Source organism: Neolamprologus brichardi, chromosome 15, assembly GCF_056152115.1.
Source record: "Neolamprologus brichardi isolate AB-2024 chromosome 15, ASM5615211v1, whole genome shotgun sequence".
In the NCBI taxonomy this organism is placed as follows: Eukaryota; Metazoa; Chordata; class Actinopteri; order Cichliformes; family Cichlidae; genus Neolamprologus; species Neolamprologus brichardi.
Window position 1 is genome coordinate 25,025,338 of NC_142118.1, and position 25,865 is coordinate 25,051,202.

Sequence of the window (25,865 nt, forward strand, 5' to 3'; positions counted from 1 at the left end):
TCTTAAATGCAAAGACAAAATGTTACATAATCAAATCTGGAATCTCTGAAGCGGCTCTGCTTATATTAATGATTATTGTGAAATGTTTCCATGTATTTGTACTATTAATTATTAATAATGCTGTTTCCTTGTGTCTTTAAAGCCTAACCAGGGTCCAGGTCTCATATACATATGCACTGATTAAAGCAACGTTAACATATCGCTCCTGTAGTATAAATCAATACAAAAAGGCATCCACCATTTCCAGTTCTTCTTTGTGTAGTGTTAGCAGCGTGTTCCTCCAGATCATGGCAGCAGTCAACGGGTGACCACGGGCTTCGTCTAGCAACCACTCGCCAAACGGTCGGGGTCTGTGTGACTGAGACCTGGACACAGCATGTCTGTCCTCACATGTCCATCTTTAAACCCAGGCCATGATCACATCACGGGTCAGCTGTGTTCACAAATATTCCTCTCTGTGAACATCTGTCTGTGATGGCGGCGTCAGACACGCCACACAAATCTATGCAGTGACACAAAAACCATCAGTGATGCTGAGTGAAATCGTCTCTTTAAACCCAGGTCACAGTTTATAATCAACTGACAGCGAGCGTTTCCACAGCAATCAGGTCAGGTGACAAATGCTAATTACGAGCCATCAGTGAGGAAGAGTGGAGGAGGTGAGGTTGTTTCCACCTCCTGAACGACGGCTAATTTAGCAGAAACGAACTGATAAAAAGCTTTTTCATCTGTGTTGCCATGGCTGCGTGAAGCCTGGTCAAATGAATTAACAGGAGCCTTTGATTTAGAGCAGGAAGATTATTACTGAAAGGTGAAGAGAAAAAGTCAAGGAAACAGGGAAACTCCACTGAGCAGGAGACAAACGGACGCTCGGCCTCCGAGATGTGATTGGACAGAGGCCAATGGCTCACATGCCTTCAGAGGGAGCTGTGATCTAATCCTTTCAGGCCCTGCCCACAAACACTGAGCTGAGGCGGAGACTGAAGGTCAGTCTGGTGCAGATCTTTGGCGGTGCAGGTGGATGTGAACTTCACATAAACTAACATGTTTGAAGCAGAGCCGATGACACCTGTCTGCACACCTGTGGGCATGCTCAGTCCGGCCTCACGTCCTCTTGTCTGACATTTGTAGACGTTTTACCTCCTCATACTTGACCACTGCCACCGAGGTGTGAAGTCACATGACAGAAAGTGAAATGTCAGGCGTGTGAGAGACCTGGAGATGAGAGGAGCAGAAACTGTCGAGGAGTAGGAGGGGAGGAGAAGGAGGGGAGGAGGGCGAGAGGAGGAGGAGGGGAGGACAAGAGAAGGATAGGGAGGATAGGAGGAGGAGAAGGGGTGGAGTAGGAGGAGGCAGGCAGGAGGAGGAGGAGTGTTTCCTGAATGATGATGTCTCTTGTATGGAGGACTTTAAACAGGCGACCTGATGAAGCTGAGCTCTGTTGGGTCAGGTTTGATTTACAGACTGGCCGTATGCTGACGTGCGATTGGTAAGTGCTGCAGTGTAACGAGTCCACCAGCTCAGCCTGGAGCACAAAAAGAGTTCACCAAATAACAAAAACATGAGATGAAATCTTTGAATCTTTATTCATGTTCCTGATGCTGCCTCTGCGCCGACCCACGCACTCCTCTTTTTTTTTTTTTTTTTTTACAAATAGTTAGAAAACTGTACAATACAAAAACAAAGAAAAGGAAACAGACGGTTAACACGCCACATAAGCAGAGCGATTTCATCAATTTAAAGAAAAACACGAAACCTGATGAACAAAAACAAGAACACAATGCAGAACAATGCTTCATGCAGCCACTTCAGAAAGGGCCTGAGACGGGAAACGTCGTCCACTCTCGACGGACTGAGTCTGAATCTGAATGTGTCAGTTCCTGCTGCACGTCACACGTGTGATGGAAATCTGCAATGTGAAATTTTACATCCTCACAGCTGACTCTGAACTTTTATTTTGTATTCTTCAGAGAGTATAATGTGTTTGGAGGTGGGGTCATGTGTGGAGCTCAGAGTTTGATGTTCTTCGCTCTGTCTGAGAAAGCATCTGGGGACAGTTTGGAGTTTCAGAGACATCCTCATATGGCTGTAGAACTCGTGGACGAGAAAAGATTCCGATGCATCATGACAAGCTAACGTTTCAGGGTCCAACAGGAAGTGAGTGTGCATAAACGTGGCCGCAGACCATCGATCAGCCAACCACAAGTGACTGACAGTTTATAAGTGGGTGGGGCTTCAGTCAGAGATCTGCAGGTTTTACACATCAGTGTCTGGACCAGGGGTCTCAAACTTAAATGAGCTGTGGGCCACTCCTGGCACCGTCATCTCATTGGAGGGCCACTTTAGCGTTCAGGTAGTAAAAAAGAAACAAAGAAACAAGAAAACACCCACAAATATTTCTGAAAATGTAGTATTTTGTTTGTTTGTTTTTTTTACATTTCAGATAGTGTATAACAAGACAAAACTGCAAACGTGAACACAGATTCTTTTCCTCACTCTTAACTAACTAAAGCCTTTCATTGAACTACCAAATAAACACATTGGTCCTCTCTTTCTGGCCAGACACGTGGCAGCACTTCTGCTATCATTTTGTTCGTATTTAACAAAATAAAAATGCAGACGTAAGTATACACATTTGTTTTTGACTATCTCACTGAACTAACATAGTCAATCTCTTAGTATGTTTGCATTCTCTGCTCATATTGCCTTCATATTAAATCATTTTTGGCTTTTTAAAGAACTTATTTTAACATTACACTTAACAACAAACAAATCCTCCCTAACAGAAAAAAACTGAATTATATTTCTTCACATCAATATACGGACACCCCTGTTCTGGACGCTTCGACTTAAAATGGGCAACTTGTGATCGTCGGTCACGTGATTCGTGACATCACCTGACCGAGATTCTAGCTTTTATTCAGTGATTTTAAAATTGGATACTGTCAGAACATTGTTCTCTTTTAGAAACACATCCGAGTTGTTATTTACCGAGAGGAGACCATAGTGTTTCAGTGTTTCACGTCCCCTTTAATGTGTGTTTGTCTGTCTGTACATCTGTCATTTAGATACCATTCCTGCTCTGTGGTTCTGGCTGCAGTGCAGATGATGTCATCATGTATGTTGCCACAGATGTTTTACCTGCTGAAACATCTGTTTGAGTCACTGAGAACGTGAGCAGGCTGAACACAGGGTGGACGAGGCGGTTTCCTAAAACCAACTTCAGAGTTCGTTCACTTCAACTCGAGTGCTTAAGTCGTTGAGCGGGATCAAACCCACGGCCCTGCTCTGGGTTCTTCAGGTTTGAGGCTCGGGGGTGGAGCTTACAGGTGAACAGAGTCCATGCTGGAGCTGAATCATTTTTCCTAAACTCGGGTCTGCTGCACAACGGATGAATTCAACACCATAAAAAACACCACGACAAACAAGCTCACAGAGTCGTCGAGCTTGTGAATAGAAGGCACTTGATCTCCGATCAGCCATTTGCTGCTCTGCTCCTACAGGACATCTGCTTCAATCTTCCGTTGGTGAGTCAGCGAACCTTTCACACCTCCACCTCCTGACGGCCCCCTTGCGCAGCGTCACCTGCCGTCATCACGGTGATGTCGAAGCAGGTCTCCATCATGAGACGGGACTTGCACAGGTTGACGCAGTACTCCAGCTCCCCCGTGGCCTGAGCCAGAGCCTCTAGGTACTCCTGGGACTCGCAGTCCAGGTCCTGGTCCACGTCAACTGCAAACACGGAGAGAGCGGTTAGTTATTTAGATGCATGCGGGCCGACATTTGTACTATGACATCACCACGCTGCCTCAGCTGCTTGTGCACAGCATCTCTGAAAGCTTGGCCCGGTCTCGTCGGTAAGTTCAGTTAATGACAAACACATGAGTAATCTATTATATGAGTACCAGCTCCCTCCCGCTGCAGCTCATACTCACACTCTCCACTCCACCTGCTCGGGTGGAGCATCAGCCAGCTCTTGGCCTCTTCCAGCTCTGCCTTCAGCCTGTCGTGTTTGCTCTTCAGCTCTTGGATCTGCTGCTGCCGCTTCTCCAGCATCCTCAACCGGGCATTGAAGTAGAGCAGACCCTGAGGAGCGAGCTCACAGTCAGAGCCTCGAACTGCACACACCGGCTTGTAGGGGTGTGGACGAGGACGAGGAAGAGGAGGGGGGATTAGCACGAGGCTTCGAGACTCCAGCCTGTGTCTGGCTTTAATTAGGAGTCAGTGCAGTGCTAATCTGTGATCAGAGGAGGATTAAGGACAACTGAGGACAAACAGGTGACAGAGAGGTGGTTCAGACCTGCGCTTCATTACAGCTGCCCCTCAGAGAGCTTTATTCTGAAAATCCTGGGATGTTTCTATTGTGAAAGTCTGTAAATGTGGGCAGCTGAGCAGTAAAGAAAGAGTTGATCATCCAGATGATAAGTGACCTGAACATTAACTATGTGTTTATGTTTCATTTGCAGCAGCTTCTCTGTGACACGCAGCCAATGAAAAAGGCCAGATTCTCAGGTGAAGTCAGACTGACTGACTCCAGTTAGACCATCACAAATTGTTCATGTGGGGCCATGACACAGGCGTGACCAACCTCAGCGAGGCCCATGGGAGGGGAAAACCAGTGAAACCAGCGAATTGCTGATGTAAAGCCAACTCAGGTCTCCGTGTCAGCAGCAAGAAAGCCTTGTTTCATTTGGAGCTACAGGACAAGTTGGGATTTGGGGAAAGCATGCAGGTGTAAAATTTACATGAACAGATGCAGCAGGACAGGAAGCACCTCCGACGGGTGAAGCGAGCAGAATGAATCCAGTGTGAACAGGTAAACACAAAAAGCATGACAGGCAGACAGTGTGTGAGACAAAAGTTTGAGCACAGACAAGCGACACCACATGGCCTCCATGTTGGCGTCTCTACACAGGCCGCCAGTCAGACCGGCACCCTCTCTGAACTTTAACCCTGCACTCTCCGGTGGGATCACAGAGGTCCTCCACACCAGGACCGGTTCGAGTTTCATGTCATGGATGGTTTGTTTGGAGGAATGTAGGAATGAACGTGTAAAGGACAACTCACCTTCTCAACATCGTGGAACGTCTGCTGGGACACAAATAGAATAGAATAGAATAAACCTTTATTATCCCACGGATGAGAAATTTTGGTGTCACACAGCTCTTACAGTAAGGGAAAATAAAATATAAAAGGAAGACACAAGGTGGTCCTATAAACATAAGCAACCGAAGTCCATATATACAGGTAACAATGTACAGAATATGTATAAAAAAACTGAAAAATTGTACAGTGTAAGTATAAAAAACAAAACAAAACAGATAGAAGCCGATTATTCACCGAGCAGTGCTCTGGATATGAAGAGCACGTCACCTTCCTCTAATTGAAAATGAATCAGAGCCCGACAGGCCGCTCTGCCGAGGGTTAATGACCCGTTAACACTGAGAGAGGCGGCTGTCACAGAGACCAGACAAGCCCCCCCCCCCTATTTTAGGACCACGGTCTGCTTTATATATGTGATTTGGATAAAAATATAAAAAGCTCCTCTGAGTGCACTCAGACTGAGGCTGAGGGTCCAGATGAAACTCCACCTGCTTCAGGAGGCTGTGTTTGACTCATTCTTGTCAGTGCATCGCGGAGAAGTGAGTTTTTCCTTTCCAGTCACCTTTCTCACTCACTATGTATTAACAGACCTCTCTGTATTGAATCGTATCTGTTATTAATCTCTGTCTCTCTTCCACAGCATGTCTTTTATCCTGTCTTCCTTCTCTCACCCCAACCGGTCGCAGCAGATGGCCGCCCCTCCCTGAGCCTGGTTCTGCCGGAGGTTTCTTCCTGTTAAAAGGGAGTTTTTCCTTCCCAGTGTTGCCAAAGTGCTTGCTCATAGGGGGTCATATGATTGTTGGGCTTTTCTCTGTATCTATGAAGCGCCTTGAGGCGACATTTGTTGTGATTTGGCGCTATATAAATAAAATTGAATTGAATTGAATTGAATAGAAGTGGAGGGTTCTAACACGACCTCCACGTGAGGGGACTAAACTGGCACGCTGTGATGCTGAATGGCATGTGAGCAGCACGTCATTATTTAATCAGGTGAGGACTCACCTCAGATCCCATCAGCGCCTCCTTCCTCTTCTGAACACACTCAACGTTGTCAATCTCATACACCTTTATCTCAAACTGCTCCTTCAGGGTGCCGCCCAGCGGCGGCAGGTCCACCCACTGACCACCCAGCTTCCTGCCCAGGGAGGAGGTGTCCGGCAGGGGGGCAGGGATTAGCCGCCGCCGCAGGAACCCTGCAGGTGGAAAAGGAAAGGGATGAAATAACCCATGATCAGTAAATGCAGCAGACTGTGTGTCAGGTAAAGTTCACAGGGTGCAGGTGTTTCCAGCTGTGTAAGCTAACATCAGGGCCCGTCGGGAACCCTGCATTCGGAGACTGGTGTTTGAATGCTCACTGAACAGCTTCAACACAGCCAGCTGACTCACTCAGTTAAAGCTGCAGTCAGCGAGGAAGTTAGTCACACCAGGGCTCTGAGCAAGTAATGAGTCAGTGTCAAGGAGCCGGTGATGTCATTAAAAAGACAGCCAATAGCACTCAATAACAGGCAGGACTATCAAGGCCGTAACGCAGCTGTACCACATGGCCTTAAACCAGACCTGGGCATTTCACGGGCCGTGGCCCATGTCAGCCCAGGTTGGCCCACATCAGCCCATGTGAACCTTCCTGTCCAGCCCGCGTGACTTTCACTGATGTACAGATGCACGTGCAGGTAAATGTTTACTGACCAATCTGCGATGCTGCGTTTTTAACGAGGCCCAGACTAAAAACTCTTTATTCACTGAAGTCAAAGGAAAAGCTGTAAGCTCAGTCTGTGGTGTCATGTTCAAGAACCATATTTTAAATCAGCACTGTAGCTGGGCATGCACAAACTACAAGAACGTGTGTAATGAAGGGCGGGTGAAGGAGTCGCACGCTTTAGCACAGACTGGTGACTGTAGTTATGAACTGGTACCAAAGGTAGCAGCTAGCATGCTAATGTAGTAAAACCCTGTTTTTTGTGTTTTTGTGTGTGTGGAGTTTGTGTTGGAGTGTGTCAGGCGGTTGTGAGGACTCGGGGCTGCTTGGCAAGGATAAATGTCACATCCTGTGGATGTTTCTCCTTTACACAATTCAAGATTCTTTATTTGTCACATGCATCATGCAAGTACAACACACAGTGAAATGTGTCTTAAACTGCTCCTTTGACTGTGCAAGACATTATTAAACAATAGATAAAGAGTCAAATATCAGCCAGCTGTCGAGTCTTATCCTTTATTTACTTTGAATCTGTCCACATTGGCCATAAAAACATTTTTATGTGTAATATGTGACGGTGCCTTTAAATACCAGCAGCAGGTGGTGATGGACCTGAAGTCACAGCTGGAATGTAAACGCTCGCCAAACGCTAACAGAAAGCTGTTTGTCTGTTGTGAGGCGAGCCAGTGAAATATCACAATAAGCTCAATAAAGGTTGCTGATTTCAGCAGACAGCCCACGCAGCTCATTAGTTTTAATTAGCCTTGTCTTCTTCTGTGGTGCTTCCTCCTCTATCAACATCCATTAGTGCTGCTGATCAGGTTTTAAGGCCGCTGCTGTCCACCTGAAGACCTCACTCGTATTTTTAACGACTTTGTACACACGGCTGTCAAATTAGGTTCCCAAGTAAAAGCAGAAGCAGGCGTGTGCTCCACAAACAAAAAAACGTTATGGCTTATTAAAAACATCCAGGCTCACTGATGAGGATTCAGACATGATGACAGATCAAGGAGGAGTGGGTGTGAAGGCTGTGGAGTGCTGTGGAGTGGATGGGAGGATGTGTGGGTGATAATTGGAGTTGGATATGTACACTGGGAATTGTCCTCATGAAACATTCATGAGGCAGAAATAAGGCGAAATCCACAGGCCGATGGCAGACAGATCACAGGAGTGCCAATTCTGTATGCATCAGGCCGCCGGCTCGCCTGCCGCACGAATTGCAATCGGCTGCTGGGAGCTGGGACGTGGCAGTGGCGTGCCACATGATGTGCGCCCATGTCAAGTTTTTGTACAAAGACACCAGCTGAGAGATAATTTCACACGATATCAAGGAGGAGAGCTGCCTTTGATAGATGCTCCCACAGCAATAGCACCTGTACTCTCGGTGTGCTCAGCATTCATAGGAATATTGTAGCGAGCAGCCATCATCACACACTGATGGATGCTGGAAAAAGCCATAAATATGTTAATTCTTCAGCAGAGATGAGTTTTATTGCTCTTTCACTTTCTGAGTCAATGCATGGAGAAATAGTTGCTGAATATCAAATCTGAGATTTAAATTTTGGCCATCAGCTGTAATGATTTCACAGGTTATTTAAATAATATCTCATTGTGATAGAAAAGCTTCCAAGTTCCTCTGCACGAGCCGCTGTTTCATAAAACCCATAAACCTTGCGTTTTGCGTTTCCATAGCTGCTTAGATATACCGTCCCTTGGAGAGGAAGGGCTCGTTTAAGTCTATGTGAGCTGCCGTGAGGTTAACATGGGAGCGACCGGGACGGATCTGCTGACAGACACAAAGGGGGGAGGAGTGGCCAGACATCGGTGTTTATGTGGCCCTTGATGGAACAGCAGCTGACATACCACATAATGTTTACAGTAATAATGTTGGGCCAAAAAAAGGAAAAGCACTTATCTGCACTTATCTCACATATGCACACACACACACACACACACTCATACATCATGCTGCTTTTTGCACAATCCACTGTCATTGCTGCACTTTTCTATTGCACTGTTGTGGTTGTACTGTTGTGTCGGCACTGTTGTCTCTGTATTGTTCTCTTCTGTCTTTGTTTTCTTTTTTTGCACACTTGCACTTTATGTAGTCCTGTGTTGATTGTCTGTTTTATGTAGCACCATGGTCTTGGAGGAACGCTGTCTTGCTTCACTATGTACTGGCAATTGTCTTTATGGTTGGAATAACAATAAAGACAGTTGACTTGACTTGAAAAGACAATTTTAAAAAGACTTTAAAAAATCTTCAGCTTCCACTGAGCCTTATTCATGTCATATTTAGGTGATGAGCTTATTATATGCGCTCTACATAGAATTCTATGATGAGTACAGAGAAGTCAATGAGTTAAAGATTTTTGTTCTTCAGATCTGATCACTGTAAAAAAGGGGCAGTGCTGCATGGAGCAGAACCTAAAGTGTTACCTGTGTTACGTTACCCCATCTCTGGCGGCGGCATGCACTCACCGTTTCCTCTCTTCTTGGGCGATTTAGAAACTCGGCTCCTATTTGATGAGGATGCTCCACTCTCGCTCATAGAGTCGTGTGCCGAGGAGGTGCTGCCGGTTGTCTCGCTGTCTCGGATCATGCTCTCGTAGCCGCTGCTGCCCCCGCTGTGGTAAAACAGAGCGGTGCGTCCCATGGCGGGGGGCAGCTCCCCACTCAGGATGCTGCTGTTGTCACTGCCGTGCCCGCTGCTGTAGCGCTGTGGCCTCCGAGGCGCTGTGATCTTGCTGTAAGGTGATGGCAGCGGTGCGTTGAGGGGTGATCCGGTGATGCTACCAGTCCTGCTGCCAGGGATGTCGCTTCCTGTTACTCCAGCTCCACCACCAAACATCTTCCTTTGGCTACCTGAAACCAACTCGCTAATCCGGCTGTTGGCTGCCCTGCCAATGGCCTGCTTGGTGCCCATAATGGTGCCTTTTACTGTCTTGCCTCCGGTTCCAGAGCGAGATGGGGACTTTCCATTGGAAGGTAGGTTGGTGTTCCACCCAGCTACGTTCTCTGGCAGTTTGGGGGAGGAGCTCGGGCTCTTCGAACTGCTGGCAGACAGCGTTCGAAGTTTCAGTCCACCAGAAGCTGCTGCTCTTGATCCGCTGCCACTGCGGACCTGCCACAGTTTGCTGGTTGCTGCAAAAACACCAGCTGGAACTTGGGACGGAAAGGCCAATGTGGAGGTGGATGCTGGATCACTGAGTCTTGGCACTGATCTGTTGGATCTGCCATTTCCTCCAGATGTAGCGCCACTGTTCTCTCTGAACAGCTCAGGTTTGGACCCAGCTAAGGTTGGGCTGTCGCACCTTTCCAAAGACATTAGACTCCCAAAGTACCTGGAAGAATCTGCTTTGGCTCCTTGCGTCTTCAGGCTTGAGGATGTCCTTGCAAAACTGTGTTCAGTTTTTAAACTGGATGTCCTGTGGCTGAATGAACCAGCTTTGAGCCTGACATGCACTTCATCCTCTGAGGACTTTCCAGTGTTGCTGCTTGTTTTTAAGGCACTTGGAGACAGCACAATTCTTAATTTTTGTTCTTGACTCGACTGTCCAGACTTTGTGCTGCTTTTTTGTCCATTTGCCTTTTTTCCCAGGGATGAAAACCTCAGTGTACTGATCACTGAAGCAGCTTCTTGGGGGGTGGAAACGGTTCCTAGAGTTGTTGCGCCCCGAGTGAGTCGTGGCAATTTGATGAGAGTGTCTCCTCTCCTGCTGCTGGACTTCTCACAGCCATCAACAACCCTCTGGGCTGAAGAAGACATCTGTGTCTTTGGTGGGCGAGGTACACTGTTGCTGTTCCCTCCGGACCTCTTGGAGGAAACATTAGTCACACCACTTCTTGTTGGCTTACTTGCAGAAAGAAACTCTGCCTCTCTGGTATCACAATAACTGCTTCGCTGAAGCAAAACATCATCCTGCCTGCCTTCCTGTCTGCTACAGCCCACAGCTGCAGATGAGGTAGGCTTGGTTTTCCTGGGAAGACTGGAATGGGTGGCATGGCGGGGAATCTGTGTTGACACTGATGTGTTCAGGGTATTGGCTTTCACCTTCAGAGAACCTTTTAGAGATGCTTTGGATGACTCGGGGGAAGGAGGGCACTTAGTAAAAGATGGTTTGTTTGGGGTAGCAGGGTCGCTTTCCAGCTCTGAGAAACAGACACCGCTGTCATTTAAGGAGCTCCTAATGCCATGCTGTAAGAATGGCTGTTTATGGAATATACTTGGTGAGCTCAGCAGGGCAGCGTTGTCCATTGTTTTATCCCTCAAGTAAAGCCTGCTTTGTGAATGAAGACCATCACCTTCAGCTGATTCACAAAGCCATGAGTCAACAGACGGCTGCTTTTTGTTGTGGGAAAGCAAACCTTTTTGGTGTTCGGTGCCAACATCAGTGCCTGGTCCCACAGCTCCTTGTAGAGAGGTGTAAGCATCATATTCATCATTAATACTACTGATGATGCTGACCGGGCGAGAGCCAGCAGCTAAAGCCTGTGGAAAGCAGTCGGTGTTAAAGCTGAGGAGGTTGGAGGGACGGCCATTATCTGGGACAAGGCTGTGCGGGAGCTCCTCTATAACTGTGAACACGAGCTCGTCCTCTCCATTCAACTCCACGGGCTGCTGCAGAGTGATTGTGGTCCTCAGAAAGTCTCCGTCCAGGCATCGTCCTAACAGAGAGGCCCGGAGGTTGTTCACCTCTGTGGGGTACCTGCTTATGTGAGCAGCTCCATCTGTGTTTAGGTTAGGGCTTATAGATTTGGGTGGCTGGTCTTGCCTCATTGCTTGTTCACTCATACCGACAGGGGGAGTCCTGCCAAGAGCCTCCTTAGGCCGAGGTTCCGTCCTGGTTGTCCTGGGTAAGGACGGTGAGGCCAGTGGCTTGGGTACAGCTCCTCTGAGGTAGACTTTCTCTCGAACTACAGGCTCTGAGTCATGGGTTGGAGCCCCCCCTGACTTTACCACACATGGCTGAACGGGGGTGCCTGAAAGCTTCTCTCCATCTGCACTCGTCCTTTTGGACGTCTCGATGAAGCCACCAGCTGAAGGTAGTTTGGGCTGATCCTGATCTGATTTGTCTATGCATGTTGTCAGTGTGCTTTCTGAGAACATGTGGGACGAGTTCTTCTCAGATTTGGGTGGAGACGTTGCCTCTGTGGGTTTAAGAGGGCCACTCTGAGCCTTCAGCGCTACTGATTTCTTCTCTGTGCCGAACATGGCTGGGCCCTCGCTGCCATCAATGCAGTCAAGTCTCTCCTGTAGTTCTGCAAACGTGTTACACTTAAAGTGGTCACCGTCGGACTTGGGTGCATCTTTGACTCGCTTTTTGTTCAGGGACGGAATAATGGGAACGAAGGAAGGCGGACCCTCGTTGTCGCTCAGCTCTCGGTCTGAGATTGCCTTCCCTCCCGGCCCAACGTAGATGACAGTGTCACAGGAGTGCTCACTGCTGGAGGAATAGTCGGGATCACTCGAAAGTAGCAGCGGAACATCCGGGTCGAGGGCCACGGTCACAGGGTGGAAGGGTCGAAGACGAGGAGGCCGACAGGATGGGCCTTCCTCACAGGAGCTCTCCCCTCCAGATGAGCTGGAGGCATTCTGCGAATAAAAGAGAAATAATACAGAATTAACCTCCTAAAGAGAGCTGGAGCATGCAGCGATTAAACTGAAGGGAAATCATTACATGAGTGCCCATGCACTGTGTTACATTAAAATGAATGTGAGTGAGATGCATATGCTGCTAACTCTGGTTTCCAATCTTCAACATACGAATACAGCGTGTAAGTCTGCCTAATGAGTCCCATCTCAGCACACAAACGCTCATTCCTGTAGATACATTGGTATTGATTAGGAACTATCATCATTTAAGAACTATCATCCGAACGTTTCCCAACCAGAAACCGTGGGTGGATAAAAACATCCACGACGCTCTGAGATCACGCACCGCTGCCTACAATGAAGGGCTCGTCTCCAGTAATATGGACCTGTACAAGGCTGCGTCCTACAACGTGCGCAGCGCGGTCAGAAAGGCAAAGCGGAGCTATGGGGAAAAACTAGAGTCACAGCTACGACAGTGCGACTCTAGGAGCCTGTGGAAAGGACTGCGGACTATAACGGACTATAAACGACCAGCCTCTTCAATGATGAATGCCGATGCTTCACTGGCTGATGAGCTGAACACATTTTATGCTCGCTTCGATGCCGCAGCAACTAAAACAACAAACGGCTGCGCGCGCTCGGAGTGCACCAGTGAAGACAATGCATTCATCATCACAGAGCATGCCGTGAGGAACACCTTCAGGAGGGTGAACACCAGGAAGGCAGCAGGACCAGATGCAATCCCTGACCGGGTCCTGAGAGCCTGCGCTGACCAGCTAGCACTGGTGTTCACAGAGATCTTCAACCTCTCCCTGGCCCAAGCTGTGGTTCCCACGTGCTTCAAACAGTCCATTATTGTTCCTGTTCCAAAGAAACAACAGCCTGCTTGCCACAATGACTACCGTCCAGTAACACTGACTTCAATTGTGATGAAGTGTTTTGAAAGACTGATGAGAGATTACATCACTTCTTCACTTCCTGCCACCATCGACTCACTTCAGTTTGCTTACCGGACTAATCGTTCCACAGACGATGCCATATCTCACCTGCTCCACACATCCCTGAGTCATCTGGACACTGGCAGAGGGAATTATGTTAGGATGCTGTTCGTGGACTACAGTTCAGCATTCAACACAATAATTCCCTCTAAGCTTTTCACCAAGTTGACAGATCTAGGACTCAGCTCATCACTGTGTCAGTGGATCCTCAACTTCCTCACAGACAGACCCCAATCAGTGAGGGTGGGAAAACAAGTCTTCCCCTCCATCTCACTCAGCACTGGAGTGCCTCAGGGCTGTGTTTTAAGCCCCCTGCTGTACTCACTGTACACTTATGACTGTGTAGCCACATCAGACACCACCTCCATTGTCAAGTTTGCTGACGACACTGTTGTTGTGGGCCTGATCTCCGACAACATCGAGACGGCCTACCCGGAGGAGATTAGGATCCTGGAGAACTGGTGCCAGGAGAATAACCTCCTCCTAAACATCAGCAAGACTAAGGAGCTGATTGTGGACTTCACTACAAAGCAGGTGAGGAATTACAAGCCCCTCATCATCAGTGACACGCCAGTGGAGAGAGTGGACAGTTTCCGATACCTGGGTGTCCACATCACTCAGGACCTGTCATGGTCCTGCCACATTAACACCCTGGTTAAGAAAGCCCGTCAGCGTCTCTTCTTCCTCAGAAGACTTAGAGACATCCATCTGCCACTGAAGGTGCTCAAGACCTTCTACTGCTGCACCATCGAGAGCGTCCTGACGGCAAACATCTGCACCTGGTTTGGGAACAGCACCAAGCAGTTCAATTCAATTCAATTCAATTTTATTTATATAGCGCCAAATCACAACAAAAGTCGCCTCAAGGCGCTTCATAGATACAGAGAAAAACCCAACAATCATATGACCCCCTATGAGCAAGCACTTTGGCGACAGTGGGAAGGAAAAACTCCCTTTTAACAGGAAGAAACCTCCGGCAGAACCAGGACAGACAAGATCTGCAAAGAGTGGTGCGCTCAGCCGAACGCATCATTCAATCAGAGCTCCCTGACCTGCTGTCCATCTACACCAAGCGGTGCAAGTCCAAAGCTAGGAAGATTATGATGGACCTCTCCCATCCCAACAATGGACTCTTCTCACTGTTGAGGTCTGGGAAGCGCTTCCGCTCCCTTAAGGCCAAAACAGAGAGAATGAGGAGGAGCTTCTTCACCCAGGCTATTTGGGCCCTGAACCAGGTGTAGGACTGGACTCTCCCACACACATCACTATAAGACTGGACTCTCACACACATCACATCACCACACGCACCACCACACATTTCCTATAATCCTATAGGGGGTTTTCTCCAAGCATGACATCCCGGTGTACTTCAGACCCAGCAAAACACTCAGACAAAAACTGGTTCACCCGAAAGACAAAACGCCAAAACACAGACTGCCGTACAGTGCAGCGAGTATGCCGTACAGTGCAGCGAGGAATGCCCAGACCTCTACATTGGAGAGACCAAACAGCCACTTCACAAGCGCATGGCACAACACAGAAGAGCCACCTCCACAGGACAAGACTCAGCTGTCCATCTGCATCTTAAGGATAAAGGACACTCTTTCGAGGATGCCAATGTTCACATTTTGGACAGAGAGGACAGATGGTTTGAAAGAGGAGTGAAAGAAGCCATCTATGTCCACTGTGAGCGACCACCTTTGAACAGAGGCGGTGGTTTACGACACCAACTCTCTGCCATCTATAATCCAGTTTTGAGATCCCTTCCCAGACGCCTTAACGCCCACTCACATCCTGGGCCATCTGACCTCAGGAATTCGCATGATAAGGTGGGGCCAGGTTTCACAATGAACTCACCCGAAACTCTGGCTGATTGGGACCCACACCCAGTTCCACACCTTGGCTCAGGCGATTAGAGGATCATCAGGGGGTCCTTTTGTCCCTCTGTGGGGGGACACTCCCACCAGGTTTATATCTGGGACTCTCCACCATTTGACCTTAGAACTGAAGAAGCTTCTCGGATGAGAGGTGAAACGTCTTCAAGTAACTTAAAGAAGTCCAGACGCTTTTCTTTACAAGCTCCTTTGACTATAATCCTATAATTCCTATAATTTATAATCTTTATAATCTCTTTCTGCTATTTGCACTTTTTTTTTTTTATAGTAAATTCCTAAGTTAATTTGTAAATTTTGTAGTAACCTGTAAATTGTAAATACTGTAAAACTTTTTTCTGTCATTTAATGGTCGGGCATTGTACAGCTACAAGCATTTCACCCCCATGTCATACTGTGTATGGTTGTGTGTGAGTGTGACAAATAAAATTTGAATTTGAATTTGGAAAGTCGGTGCATTATGAGCACATGACACTCTGAACTCATTAATATAGATGTGAAGGGTTTATTGTTATCAGCCTCAAGAAATTAGTGAAAATTCATTTAGAGGCCAAAATGTATGGAAATCGCAAAGAATGGTTTGAAGACTTTGATAACTTTTAAACCTCAGTTTGTCCTTTGAATTTGTTTTGCCTTCAGTGTTATAGATGTTTAATGTTCAGAGACAAAGACTTGAGATTTAAGTTTGAGGTGCAGTTTTCTGTGAACTTCAACCTAACAACCATCAGAACCTAATCAATCTCATCCACATGTGAGTAAATGGTTTCTGTATTGGTGATATAACATTTGGTGTTTTGCACACTGTACCAGAGATCCGTGACCTCCGCCACAACGAGCTCCAGAAAGAAAACCTGAATAAAGATGAAGCACCTTCGACTTCTTCTTCCTCATGCGGTGGATGCGGGAGGCCAACTGCACCGTGGTCAACGTCTCCATGTAGCCCGCCGGGGAGTCGGAGATGTGAGCGATCATGGTGGTGCGGCAGTTGATGTTGCCCAAGGATTCGCGGAGCAGCATGGTGAGCTTGCTGTCCCTGAATAATACATTAAAAAATGCTTCGTTAGCTCAAGAAAAGGATGACGTGCTGCGGGCCTTATAATCCCCACGGGGCCGCAGATACCATTCATTACACCGCACAACAGTTTGGCACAGATAGGCAAAAAGGAATAGGAACGATCTCTCATTTCACATTAATGAAGTCCGCTTTGAACTACACGCCACATGTGATCCAGAGGCAGAGACAGACTGAAATGTTCATGAAACTCTGCCTTTGAAAAGACCTGGACTATCGCTACAGAAGATGGATCAAACACAGAATTTACATACTACAGTCTAAGCTTTTTCTCCTTTTTAACCCAACACAACTGAACTCCAGCCACCGACTGACCTAAAATATCACAAGTCCTCGTTTGGGGGTTTTCTTTGGTTCAACTTCCACTCACTAACTTCACTCATGTAAATGTGTGAAAAAAAATCTTATTAATGGATGTGACTGGAACATCAAACAACTCAAGGGTTGTTTGTCATTAAAAAACATGAAAACATAAAGATATCAAAGATTCTTCCATCGACAGGCTTGTATGTTAGTCTTTGAAGTCTGTGATAACTGATGAGATTCTTTGGTGCAGATATTCGCTCCATGAATAAAACACGTGTGATGCTGATGGCTTCACAAACGAAAAGAAAAGGGGACGAAGAAGCGAGGTGAAAGTTCACCAATATAATTAAAAATTAGCATCCAGAAATAAGTATTAAACAGAAAAGACCAAATGTGAGGAGCAAAAAAAGACTGAACATCAGTTATCATTACTGTGACTTATTCATCAGCATAAACAACCATTTAACACTGACTGAAAGCTCATTAAAGCTCACAGCTTGACCCCCACCCCTCACCCCCCTCACAGGGATCATTGATCCATCTGTTGTTTGGCTGCTGTGACTTTTGACCCCATTGAGCTCATCAAAATGCCCGTACCTGTAGGGAACGTGCTTGGCTCCATTGGCAAGGGCGAGGATGACATTTCCCAGCGCCGAGAGCGACAGACACTGACCCCCGCCCCCCTCTCGGGTCCTGCTGATGTCCGTCTCGCAGCTGCCCAAATCCAGGAGGTGAAGGCGACTCCGACCGGACACTGCCATGCAGATTGGGAGGGCTTTATAGTGTATGACACTGCCTGCTTAACTGCTCATTAGTTCTGAGACAACAATCTATTCATTAGTCTATAGACAGAAACATAATCAATAGCTTTGGCAATAACTTATTGGCTGCTTTGAATCATTTATCAGGAACCAAGCAGCCGTTAGGGTAAAGACATCTCTTCCTTATCTGTGAATGATAGGAATCATGTAAAATGCCTGTGGGCTGTGTGCGAGATGAAGTAAAGTCCTGCAGCAAATCTCAAGTCATCAGATTATGGCTCCAATACATTACTAACCAAATGTAGAAACATATATACGCCTGCATGCATGTGCAAATGTTAAAGAAGCTTCATCTGAACACGTCCCAACTGCATCCCGTTAAGCTTCAGTATCAGTCTGATCCGCTCAGTTTAACTGCCTGCTCATTTCATTAATTCAGAGTAATGATGGCGAGAACCATTAACCGGCCACATCAGCAAGATTTAGAAAGTGCTGAGCGCCACTGAGTGGATGCTTTTCCACAGCTCTATAAACACTGCAGGATGCCAAGCCATCAGGGCTCGTTAGACATGCAGATTTATTCCAGCATAAAAGCCCAATAACGGAGGAAGCGGCTCTGCTGACAGGTAGACATGGGTGGAGGCAGCGTTAGTGTAGCTGCTCTGCTTGTAAACGCTCCTGTTGAGCATGTTAGCAATTCAGCACCAAGCTAATTAGCAGCTACATGTTTGGAGTGTGGAAAAAAAGAGCTAACGGCTAAGTGAGCTGCCAAATTTCACAGCTGCATGGTTACTAATGGGGGCTTTTATTCTTGTCCCGGGGTCAGAGCCTCTAACCTGCTGCTGCTCCAAGTCCTTGCTGAGCTGATGAGTTTGCAGCTGGAGCGTGTGTGCAGGTCTTTGTACTGCTGGGAGGTTTAAGGATTATCACATCTCGCTTCTGCTGAACCAAATAAGCCTTTCAGACTTCATTTAGGGTTTTCAATGACATGCTGAGTACCAGTTTCTCTTCAAAGCGCCCTGCTTTTTCCCAGATCCACAGTTTGTATGGAATGAATTGCAACCTGGCCTTCACCTTCAGAAACGTCTGTGAACATCTCAACAGGAAGGGAGACCAAGCACAATGCTAACGCTAACCATGGAGGCACAAACTCAGAGAGCTCCACCCAGCCTGAATCTCTCAGCCATTTCATCGGAGCATGTCCAGTTACTTGTCTGACACCGTGTCAGAAGTGAACCATGTAGAGCATTAGTCCATCATGTATCTGCTTAACCTGCCATCAGTGTTCTCTTTGGTTAGTCTCAGCCTTCAAAACGTGGAGTCCACAAACCAACAGGTGTCAGACGAGTGAGGTGTATGTTCCTGATATACTATCAGTTCCGTCAGTGATCTCAAGTGTGAATTTTAAAGGGTTTAGGTTTTATTGCTTGAGGTTCTGCTTCCTGATAACAAACATACTGAAAAGAGGAAGAAGCTGAGAAACTGGGCCACAAATATGAGTAGAGTTTTAACGTCACAGCAACTTTTAATAATTCTGGCAAAATATCAGTTACGACCACGCACACACTCACTGGCTGCCTTGTTGCTCTTGTCCAGCCTCTCCTGGTAGAGGTGCAGGGTAAACAGGAAGTGGGAGTTCCTTTGGACTTCCTGGTTGTTCGGCATTCGGTTGCTCTTCCTTGCTGCCAGGGCAGCGTCCAGGAAGGATGCTGCTCGCTCGGCATTGCTCACCCGAAGTTCCATCTGGTTCTGCAGCTGATAGAAAGAGCTAATGAGATGCAGATAAGCTGGGACTGTGGCTGCACAGAACAGAGGCATGATTCATGGTGAAATGCTGCGGGCTAGCATGAAAGTCCATGTTTTCAGCTTCTGCTTGCAGGTGTACATGATGAAGATCCTGCAGTAAGAAAGAGCTCTTCTTCTCTGTTCATATAAAGCCAACTTAGATTTATATATACATAGAGTCTGTGAGCTACCACAGGACAGGGGGAAGAGGATGGATGGATTCACATTGAGATTTCACTGAGCTATGACCCTGATGGAAGCTGTATTTATCCAATATTGATGTCTTTCTCCTGACTCAGTTTAACATCAGGCACGATTAAAACACATAGGCATCTTGCAATCAGGCGCAGACACCACCAAGAGTTTACCCCATATTAGTCAGGCTCGGACTGAAACAAAGCTTTAAATCATTCTGCAGCACAGAAACCAGACTGTGATCATCTTCCTGCCATCTGCAGCTCTGTGATGTTCTTCTGGCTCAAAGTAGAAATCCTTCTTTACTCTTAGAGAGAAAATGAACGAGATAAAAGTTAAAGTAAGACAGAATGAGGTTTGATAAAGGAAAAAAAAGGAAGGATGTCAGAATGAGAGGAGAAAAAGAGAAAGAAAATTAAAGTGAGCGCAGATAGAAGGAGCCCGGGGAGATAAAACAAACTGAATGAGTTGGAGGAGGAAGGTCAGGACTAATTGGACAGATGTCAACAGTGAAGAAGTCTCTAGAGTGAACAGGAGTTCAGTGAGTAGGTCAGGGACAGACATAGAGAAGGAAAGGAGGAGATGGCGAGGTCTTTTGGAAAGGGAACGGCATGAGTGGCCTGGATGACTGGATGAACATATTGGATATCATGTTGAGCTGTAATCATTAGTTATATATCATCTAATCACAGTCCTCGGTTTATATCAGAGGCCAGTTTGTGTGATTGGTTAAAAAGTGCTCAAAGTTCGAGTTGTTTCCTGTACCTGGGATCCACAGATGGGATCTTCTCTCAGCAACACGGCGGGGCCTGGTGCCTCCTGGTGCCCTGCCGCCGCCAGTTCGGCCAAGAGGTCGGTGAGCGTCTCCTCGCGGCCGGAGATCTCCACAGCCGACACTCTGACTGAGAAACAAGCTCCGGACTTTTCCTTCCGGTCCTCGATCACCTTGAACAGCCAGGAGATCGCCGTTGGAGCCACACCCAGGCTTTGGGTGGAGCAGTCCCGACCAATCATGGTGTACGTCTTACCTGTGGAGGCAGGGTCAACTCAACAATCATGTGACTTTTCAGAATTATGTCTTTGTGTGTGTGGGTGGCGTATCATGTGTTTACCCAGGTGAGCATGCCCGAAGCAGAAGATGCAGCCGTCCGCGCCATTCACCACCGACTGGATGACCTCTGCCACCGTTCCTGAACACACTTCTGCCTAGAAGAGAGAAGCCAGCGATCACCTTGGAGTGCTGCCACTGTCGCAGCGCCTCATACATAATAATAAACACAGTACAGTATTTATGACAAGCTTTAGGTCAGAGATGTTGGAGCACTTGGTGTACCGAAGCCCGCTGCTGACATGCCAGTAACAGCATGGCAGGTATGTGACCTGCTGCAGGTAACCAGAGCAGGAAAAGTCACTTAGGACCAGCTGTGAGTGACAAAGTGAATCCTTCCCCATGTGGATGCCTTGACTTTAAAGCTGAGCTTACACACCTGAGGGGTGTCCTACAAAGGAAGTTCAACATATCCAGGCTTCCTCTGAGTTAGCTAACTCAACTAAACCTGGAACCTCAGTCAGAGATCATGGGTCTCATCACTGTGGTTATCAACTTTCTCTGTTGTGGCTCTCTGCTCCCTGTGAGCTCCACCTTCTCCAATCAGAGACGATATCAGATGAGACGATGATAAAATCTAACAGTAAAATAGTCTTAAAGATAAAAGTGGCAGAAACTGGTTAATCTGGTGATTTGTGTCACACAGCAGTAAATTCAAGATATGAATGGCAGTGAATGATGTGTCTGGGTATGCTCAGTGCTGCTGTTTGTTTCTAAGGTGATGGCTGCACATATAACATTCATATCACACTGAAAGCAAGATGTAAATAAGAGAATTTGTAAAAATCTAGTGCTTCCAGATGATTTTAAACCAAAGGAGTGTTCAGCGTTCATTACCATGGTGATTTAGGAGGTAAAAAAAAAGAGACAGCTCAGTAAATGAAATAAATCATCAGCAGGAATACATAAACGTGTAGAATTACAGGAAGAGTTCTGATAAAAACAAACAAACCAAAAAACAGTTGTTGTATATCTATTACTTAATTACTTTGATGGAGTTTGAGTATCTTGACTTTTCTAGTGCCTTAAATACAATCTGGCCCTGTCTGCTCCAGGAGAAAGTGAACAGGATGCAGGTGGACCCCTGCCTGGTCGCTTGGAACTCCAACTACCTCACTGACAGACCACAGTACGTCAGGCTGAAGGACATCACGTCTGACACTGTGGTCAGTAGCACAGGGGCACCACAGGGAACTGTGCTGTCCCCTCTTCTCTTCACCCTGTACACCTCTGACTTCTGCTACAACTCTGAATTATGCCATATTCAAGTGTGCAGACGACACGGCCATCATGGGGTGTACCTGGGATGATCAGGAAGAGGAGTACAGGAGTCTGGTGAGCAACTTTGTCAGACGGAGTCACACAAACTACCTGCAACTCAACACCTCAAAGACCAAGGAACTGGTTGTGAACTTCGGGAAGTCCAGACCAGGTCCACTGCCAGTTCAGATAGAGGGAGAAGAGGTGGAGGTGGTCAACACATACAAGGTGGCTGTGGGTCAGGTGGTAGAGCAGATCAGCTACTAATTGGAAGGTTGGTGGTTCGGTCCTTGGCTTCCCCAGTCTGCATGCCTTGGGCAAGATACTAACCCCAAGTTGCCCTCCGATGCGTTCATTGGGGTGTTAATGTTTATTACTTTGCACTTGAGTTTAGAAGTGCTTGTATGTATGCATGTGAATGGGTAAATGAGGCATGTTGTATACAGTGCTTTGAGTACTCCGGGAGAGTAGAAAAGCGCTATTTAAGAATCAGTCCATTTACCATTTACAAGTACCTCGGGCTCTGGGTCGACAACAAGCTGAGGTCATCACAGAACATACTGTTCTATGCTGTGGTGTGCTGGAGGAGCAGCACAGCAAAAAAGAACTACTCCAGGCTGGAAAAACTAATCAGGAAGGCTGGCTCTGTGGTCGGCATGAAGCTGGACACTCTGGTGACAGTGGCAGAGAAAAGGACATTAAAGAAACTGCTGGACATTATGGACAATGCTGGGCATCCTCTGCACACGGTCATAAATAATCAGAGGAGCCTATTCAGCGACAGATTGCTTCTCCCAAAGTAAAAAACCAACAGACTTAAAAACTCCTTTGTCCCACATGCCATCAAACTGTTTAACTCCCCGTTGGAAGGGAGAGGGAGGGGAGACAGGAGGACAAAGGATGACAGGAAACAACTGAGCTGTAGTGCTTTTTTTCACTGTGCAATATTTGCAGTATTTTTTTCTTACATACGACTGTGCAATAATCACTGTGCAATAGACTCACTCAAATGTGCAATCCAGTCGTATTCCTATTTATCCCTATTATATATTCTGTATTTATATGTGTGTTTATATGGTATATTTATGCTCATATCCTTACTCTCATTCCCCTTTATTGTATCTGTAACATGCAACTTCTGCTGGTGCTGTGCTACTGGACACTGAATTTCCCGGAGGAACTCAGCCGAGGGATTAATACAGTTTCATTGAATCTCTAATATCTAATAGAGTATCTATCTAATAGACTCCAATTTGTTCATGTAAATGGAGAGTCCTCTTCACACACTAAGGTTAATTATGGAGTTCCACAGGGTTCAGTGCTAGGACCAATTCTGTTTACATTATACATGCTTCCCTTAGGCACCATTGTCAGAAGACAAAGCATACACTGTCTCTGTTATGCAGATGACACCTAACTTTATCCATGAAGCCAGATAACACACATCGATTTGTTAAACTGCAGGAATGTCTTAAAGACATAAAGACCTGGATGACCAGGATTTTCTGGATTTTCTGCTTCTAGATGCAGATAAAACTGAGGTTATTGTACTTGGCCCTGAAAATCTTAGAAATATGGTATCTAACCAGATTCTTACTCTGGATGGCATTACCTTGACCGGCAGTAACACTGTGATGAACCTTGGAGTCATTTTTGACCAGGACATGTCCTTCAATGCACATATTAAACAAATATGTAGGACTGCTTTCTTTCATTTGTGTAAGAAGTGACTTTCACAACAACAATTGACTGTTGAAGAAACTGTTGGTGTGATCTAGTGCTATATACATAAAACTGAAATGAATAAGAATGAGGGAAGTCTCTTATTGGTGCACTTTGTCCAGCAGTCAGACACCTGAGCGTGGACTCCACACTGACCCAGGTGTTTTTTCTAATTCTCCCATAAAACTCGTGTTAAACATGAAACCATTATATCACCGATGCAGTCAGGTGTCTAAAAAGAGAGAAGATCTGCAGCCCAGCAGGCACGATGATGCTGAGTGCCATGTTGTTTGTTTGGAGAAGCTGAAAACTGAACATCATAAACATGTTTTTATGAATCTATCTGCAGGTTTATGTCACATCACAGATACAAACATTCTGCACTGACACTCACACACACACACACACACACACACACACACACACACACACACAGCGCTGTGATCTGTCTGCTGCTGTCATTGCTCTTTGTGGGTAAACAGCGTGCTGACACGTTGCTGATGAAGAGCTCAAACCTTCGTGCGTGCCCTGAATTTAGATTTTTATTCAGAAAACTCTGAAAGTTTCACTGTAAACTGTTCATTCTGCGTCACCAGCAGCAGGTCTGTGCAGCTAAATTATCAGCTGTAACGTTACCCACACTAATCCCCGGAAGAAGATATGGTAAAGTTCCTGATGCTGGAGAACTCACCTGGGAGGCGTCCTGCGAGAAGATGGCATCAAAGGTGAAGGTCTTTGGCGCTGAGGCTGAGGACCGTCTCTGGGCCGACGTCTCGCACAGCGTGAGCTGCTTCTTCCTGCCGTCGACCTTCAGGAAGGACATGGACTCCGAGGACTCATCCTGGACCGAGCAGATCCGGAGCATGACTCTGACCTGAGGACAGACAGGAAACATGAAGCACAGAGAAGACTGCTGCGTTCATCAAGTCTCTGGCTGGACAATGGAGTTGCATCATGAAACGTTAAACTAAGCCAGAGGTGCTCAGATAGTGATAGATGCTTGGCCTGAACGTGGCCACGTTTGCTACGCCTGCAGCCGTTCGTTATCTTGGGTACAAGCGTTCAGAGATATTGACACCGAGTTGGAAGGAAACTGTGCTTCTTTGACTTTGTTTAGTTAAACTTTCATTTGATTTTTTCTACCTGCTGTTTAGTTTTGTTTTCCATGTGGTTTTCACTGAGTTTGCGTTAGATCACCTGATTCAGATCACCTGATACACACCATCAACTGTTTGTGCTGAAAGAAGCTCAGAATCAGCCGTAAAGCCTGCAGAGACGTCCTGAGCTCTTCTCCAGGATGACATTTTAGACTCTCAGAGCTGGACTAAGCAGGGAGTCACACTGCTTTCCTGACCTTTGACCTTCAACAGCCCGTGTCCCTCAGCCTTCTGAAGGGTTTTATTGTGCTGTCATAGAACTGCTGAGCTGGTGGCGAGGAGTTCGAGTTCACAGCCAATAATGAGACGGAGCAGTTTTTAAACGACGAGTCTCTGCGAGGCAGCTCCTCTGTCACCACGGATACAGAAAGGAAGCAGCTTGAAAGTCACCATCTGATCCAGTCACAGCTAATTTTATGTGTTCCAGTCACTCGGCACTAGGGGTGGGTTTTGATTATTGATTTTCAGATTAAAATCGATTCTAGCTTGAATAACGCAATATCGATTCATTAAAAACTTGAATGAATATAAATTTAAATATAAATTTATTATGCCCAAAATGCCAGAATCTCAGGTTAAACCTCACAAAATTTTGACAACAACCAAACAGCTAAAAACGTAAATGAGAGCAGGTACATGGATTCTGCACAAAGACCTAAACACAAAGCCCGGACCTGCCGTCAGATCAGAATTTGTGATATGTCGGCTTTCTCGCTCGACTGCATGTGCATGGACACGCCGTCAGGGCTGAAAGCCGACAGCTCACAGATTCGGATGTGTCAGCGGGTCTGTGCATTGTGTTTACGTCTTTTTTTGCGCTAGATTATTAAGCTGTAGGCTATGTCTCTCTCCAACCAAATTTGACTGAACCAGCAGCAAAAGAAGATCCAAACTACGCTTCATATTTCACTTCACATTTCGCTTCACATAAACATCGTCATGAATTCTCTCTTTTGCTGTTTTGCTTCCACCACGGTAAAATGACACTTCATGCACAGCTCTCTTTCTCTCAGTGCACTTCAAAAACACTTTCCCATCTAAAAATCTCTGTTTTCTGCATTATTTGCTTGCTTATTACGCACAAGTCTACTGTTATGCACGGCGCTGTCGGCCGCTGTTTTTTTTTATTTATTTAACTGACTTCTGACAAGAAAGCCCCATTTCTTTTGTTCAATACTGAAGAAATGTAAACTTTTTAAAATTATGCGATATTG

General features: G+C 46.5%; 1 protein-coding gene across 2 annotated transcripts in view; it reads right to left on the bottom strand.

Annotated features, from left to right (window-relative positions):
- Nucleotides 1-1,601: 1,601 nt before the first annotated feature.
- Nucleotides 1,602-25,865, bottom strand: part of kif26aa (kinesin family member 26Aa) — a 36,148-nt gene continuing 11,884 nt past the window's right edge. The window contains exons 3-13 of one of the 2 annotated variants that reach the window (XM_087852579.1): nt 24,186-24,368; nt 20,517-20,610; nt 20,170-20,432; nt 18,996-19,179; nt 17,261-17,417; nt 16,156-16,318; nt 9,281-12,395; nt 6,106-6,296; nt 5,068-5,091; nt 3,936-4,086; nt 1,602-3,732 (exon numbers count right to left, since the gene is read on the bottom strand). In XM_087852579.1, coding sequence (XP_087708705.1) covers nt 3,545-3,732; nt 3,936-4,086; nt 5,068-5,091; nt 6,106-6,296; nt 9,281-12,395; nt 16,156-16,318; nt 17,261-17,417; nt 18,996-19,179; nt 20,170-20,432; nt 20,517-20,610; nt 24,186-24,368 — 4,713 coding nt within the window. In that variant the 3' untranslated portion in view covers nt 1,602-3,544. The remainder of the gene's footprint in view (nt 3,733-3,935; nt 4,087-5,067; nt 5,092-6,105; nt 6,297-9,280; nt 12,396-16,155; nt 16,319-17,260; nt 17,418-18,995; nt 19,180-20,169; nt 20,433-20,516; nt 20,611-24,185; nt 24,369-25,865) is intronic. The other variant, XM_006793455.3, reaches the window with a different exon arrangement.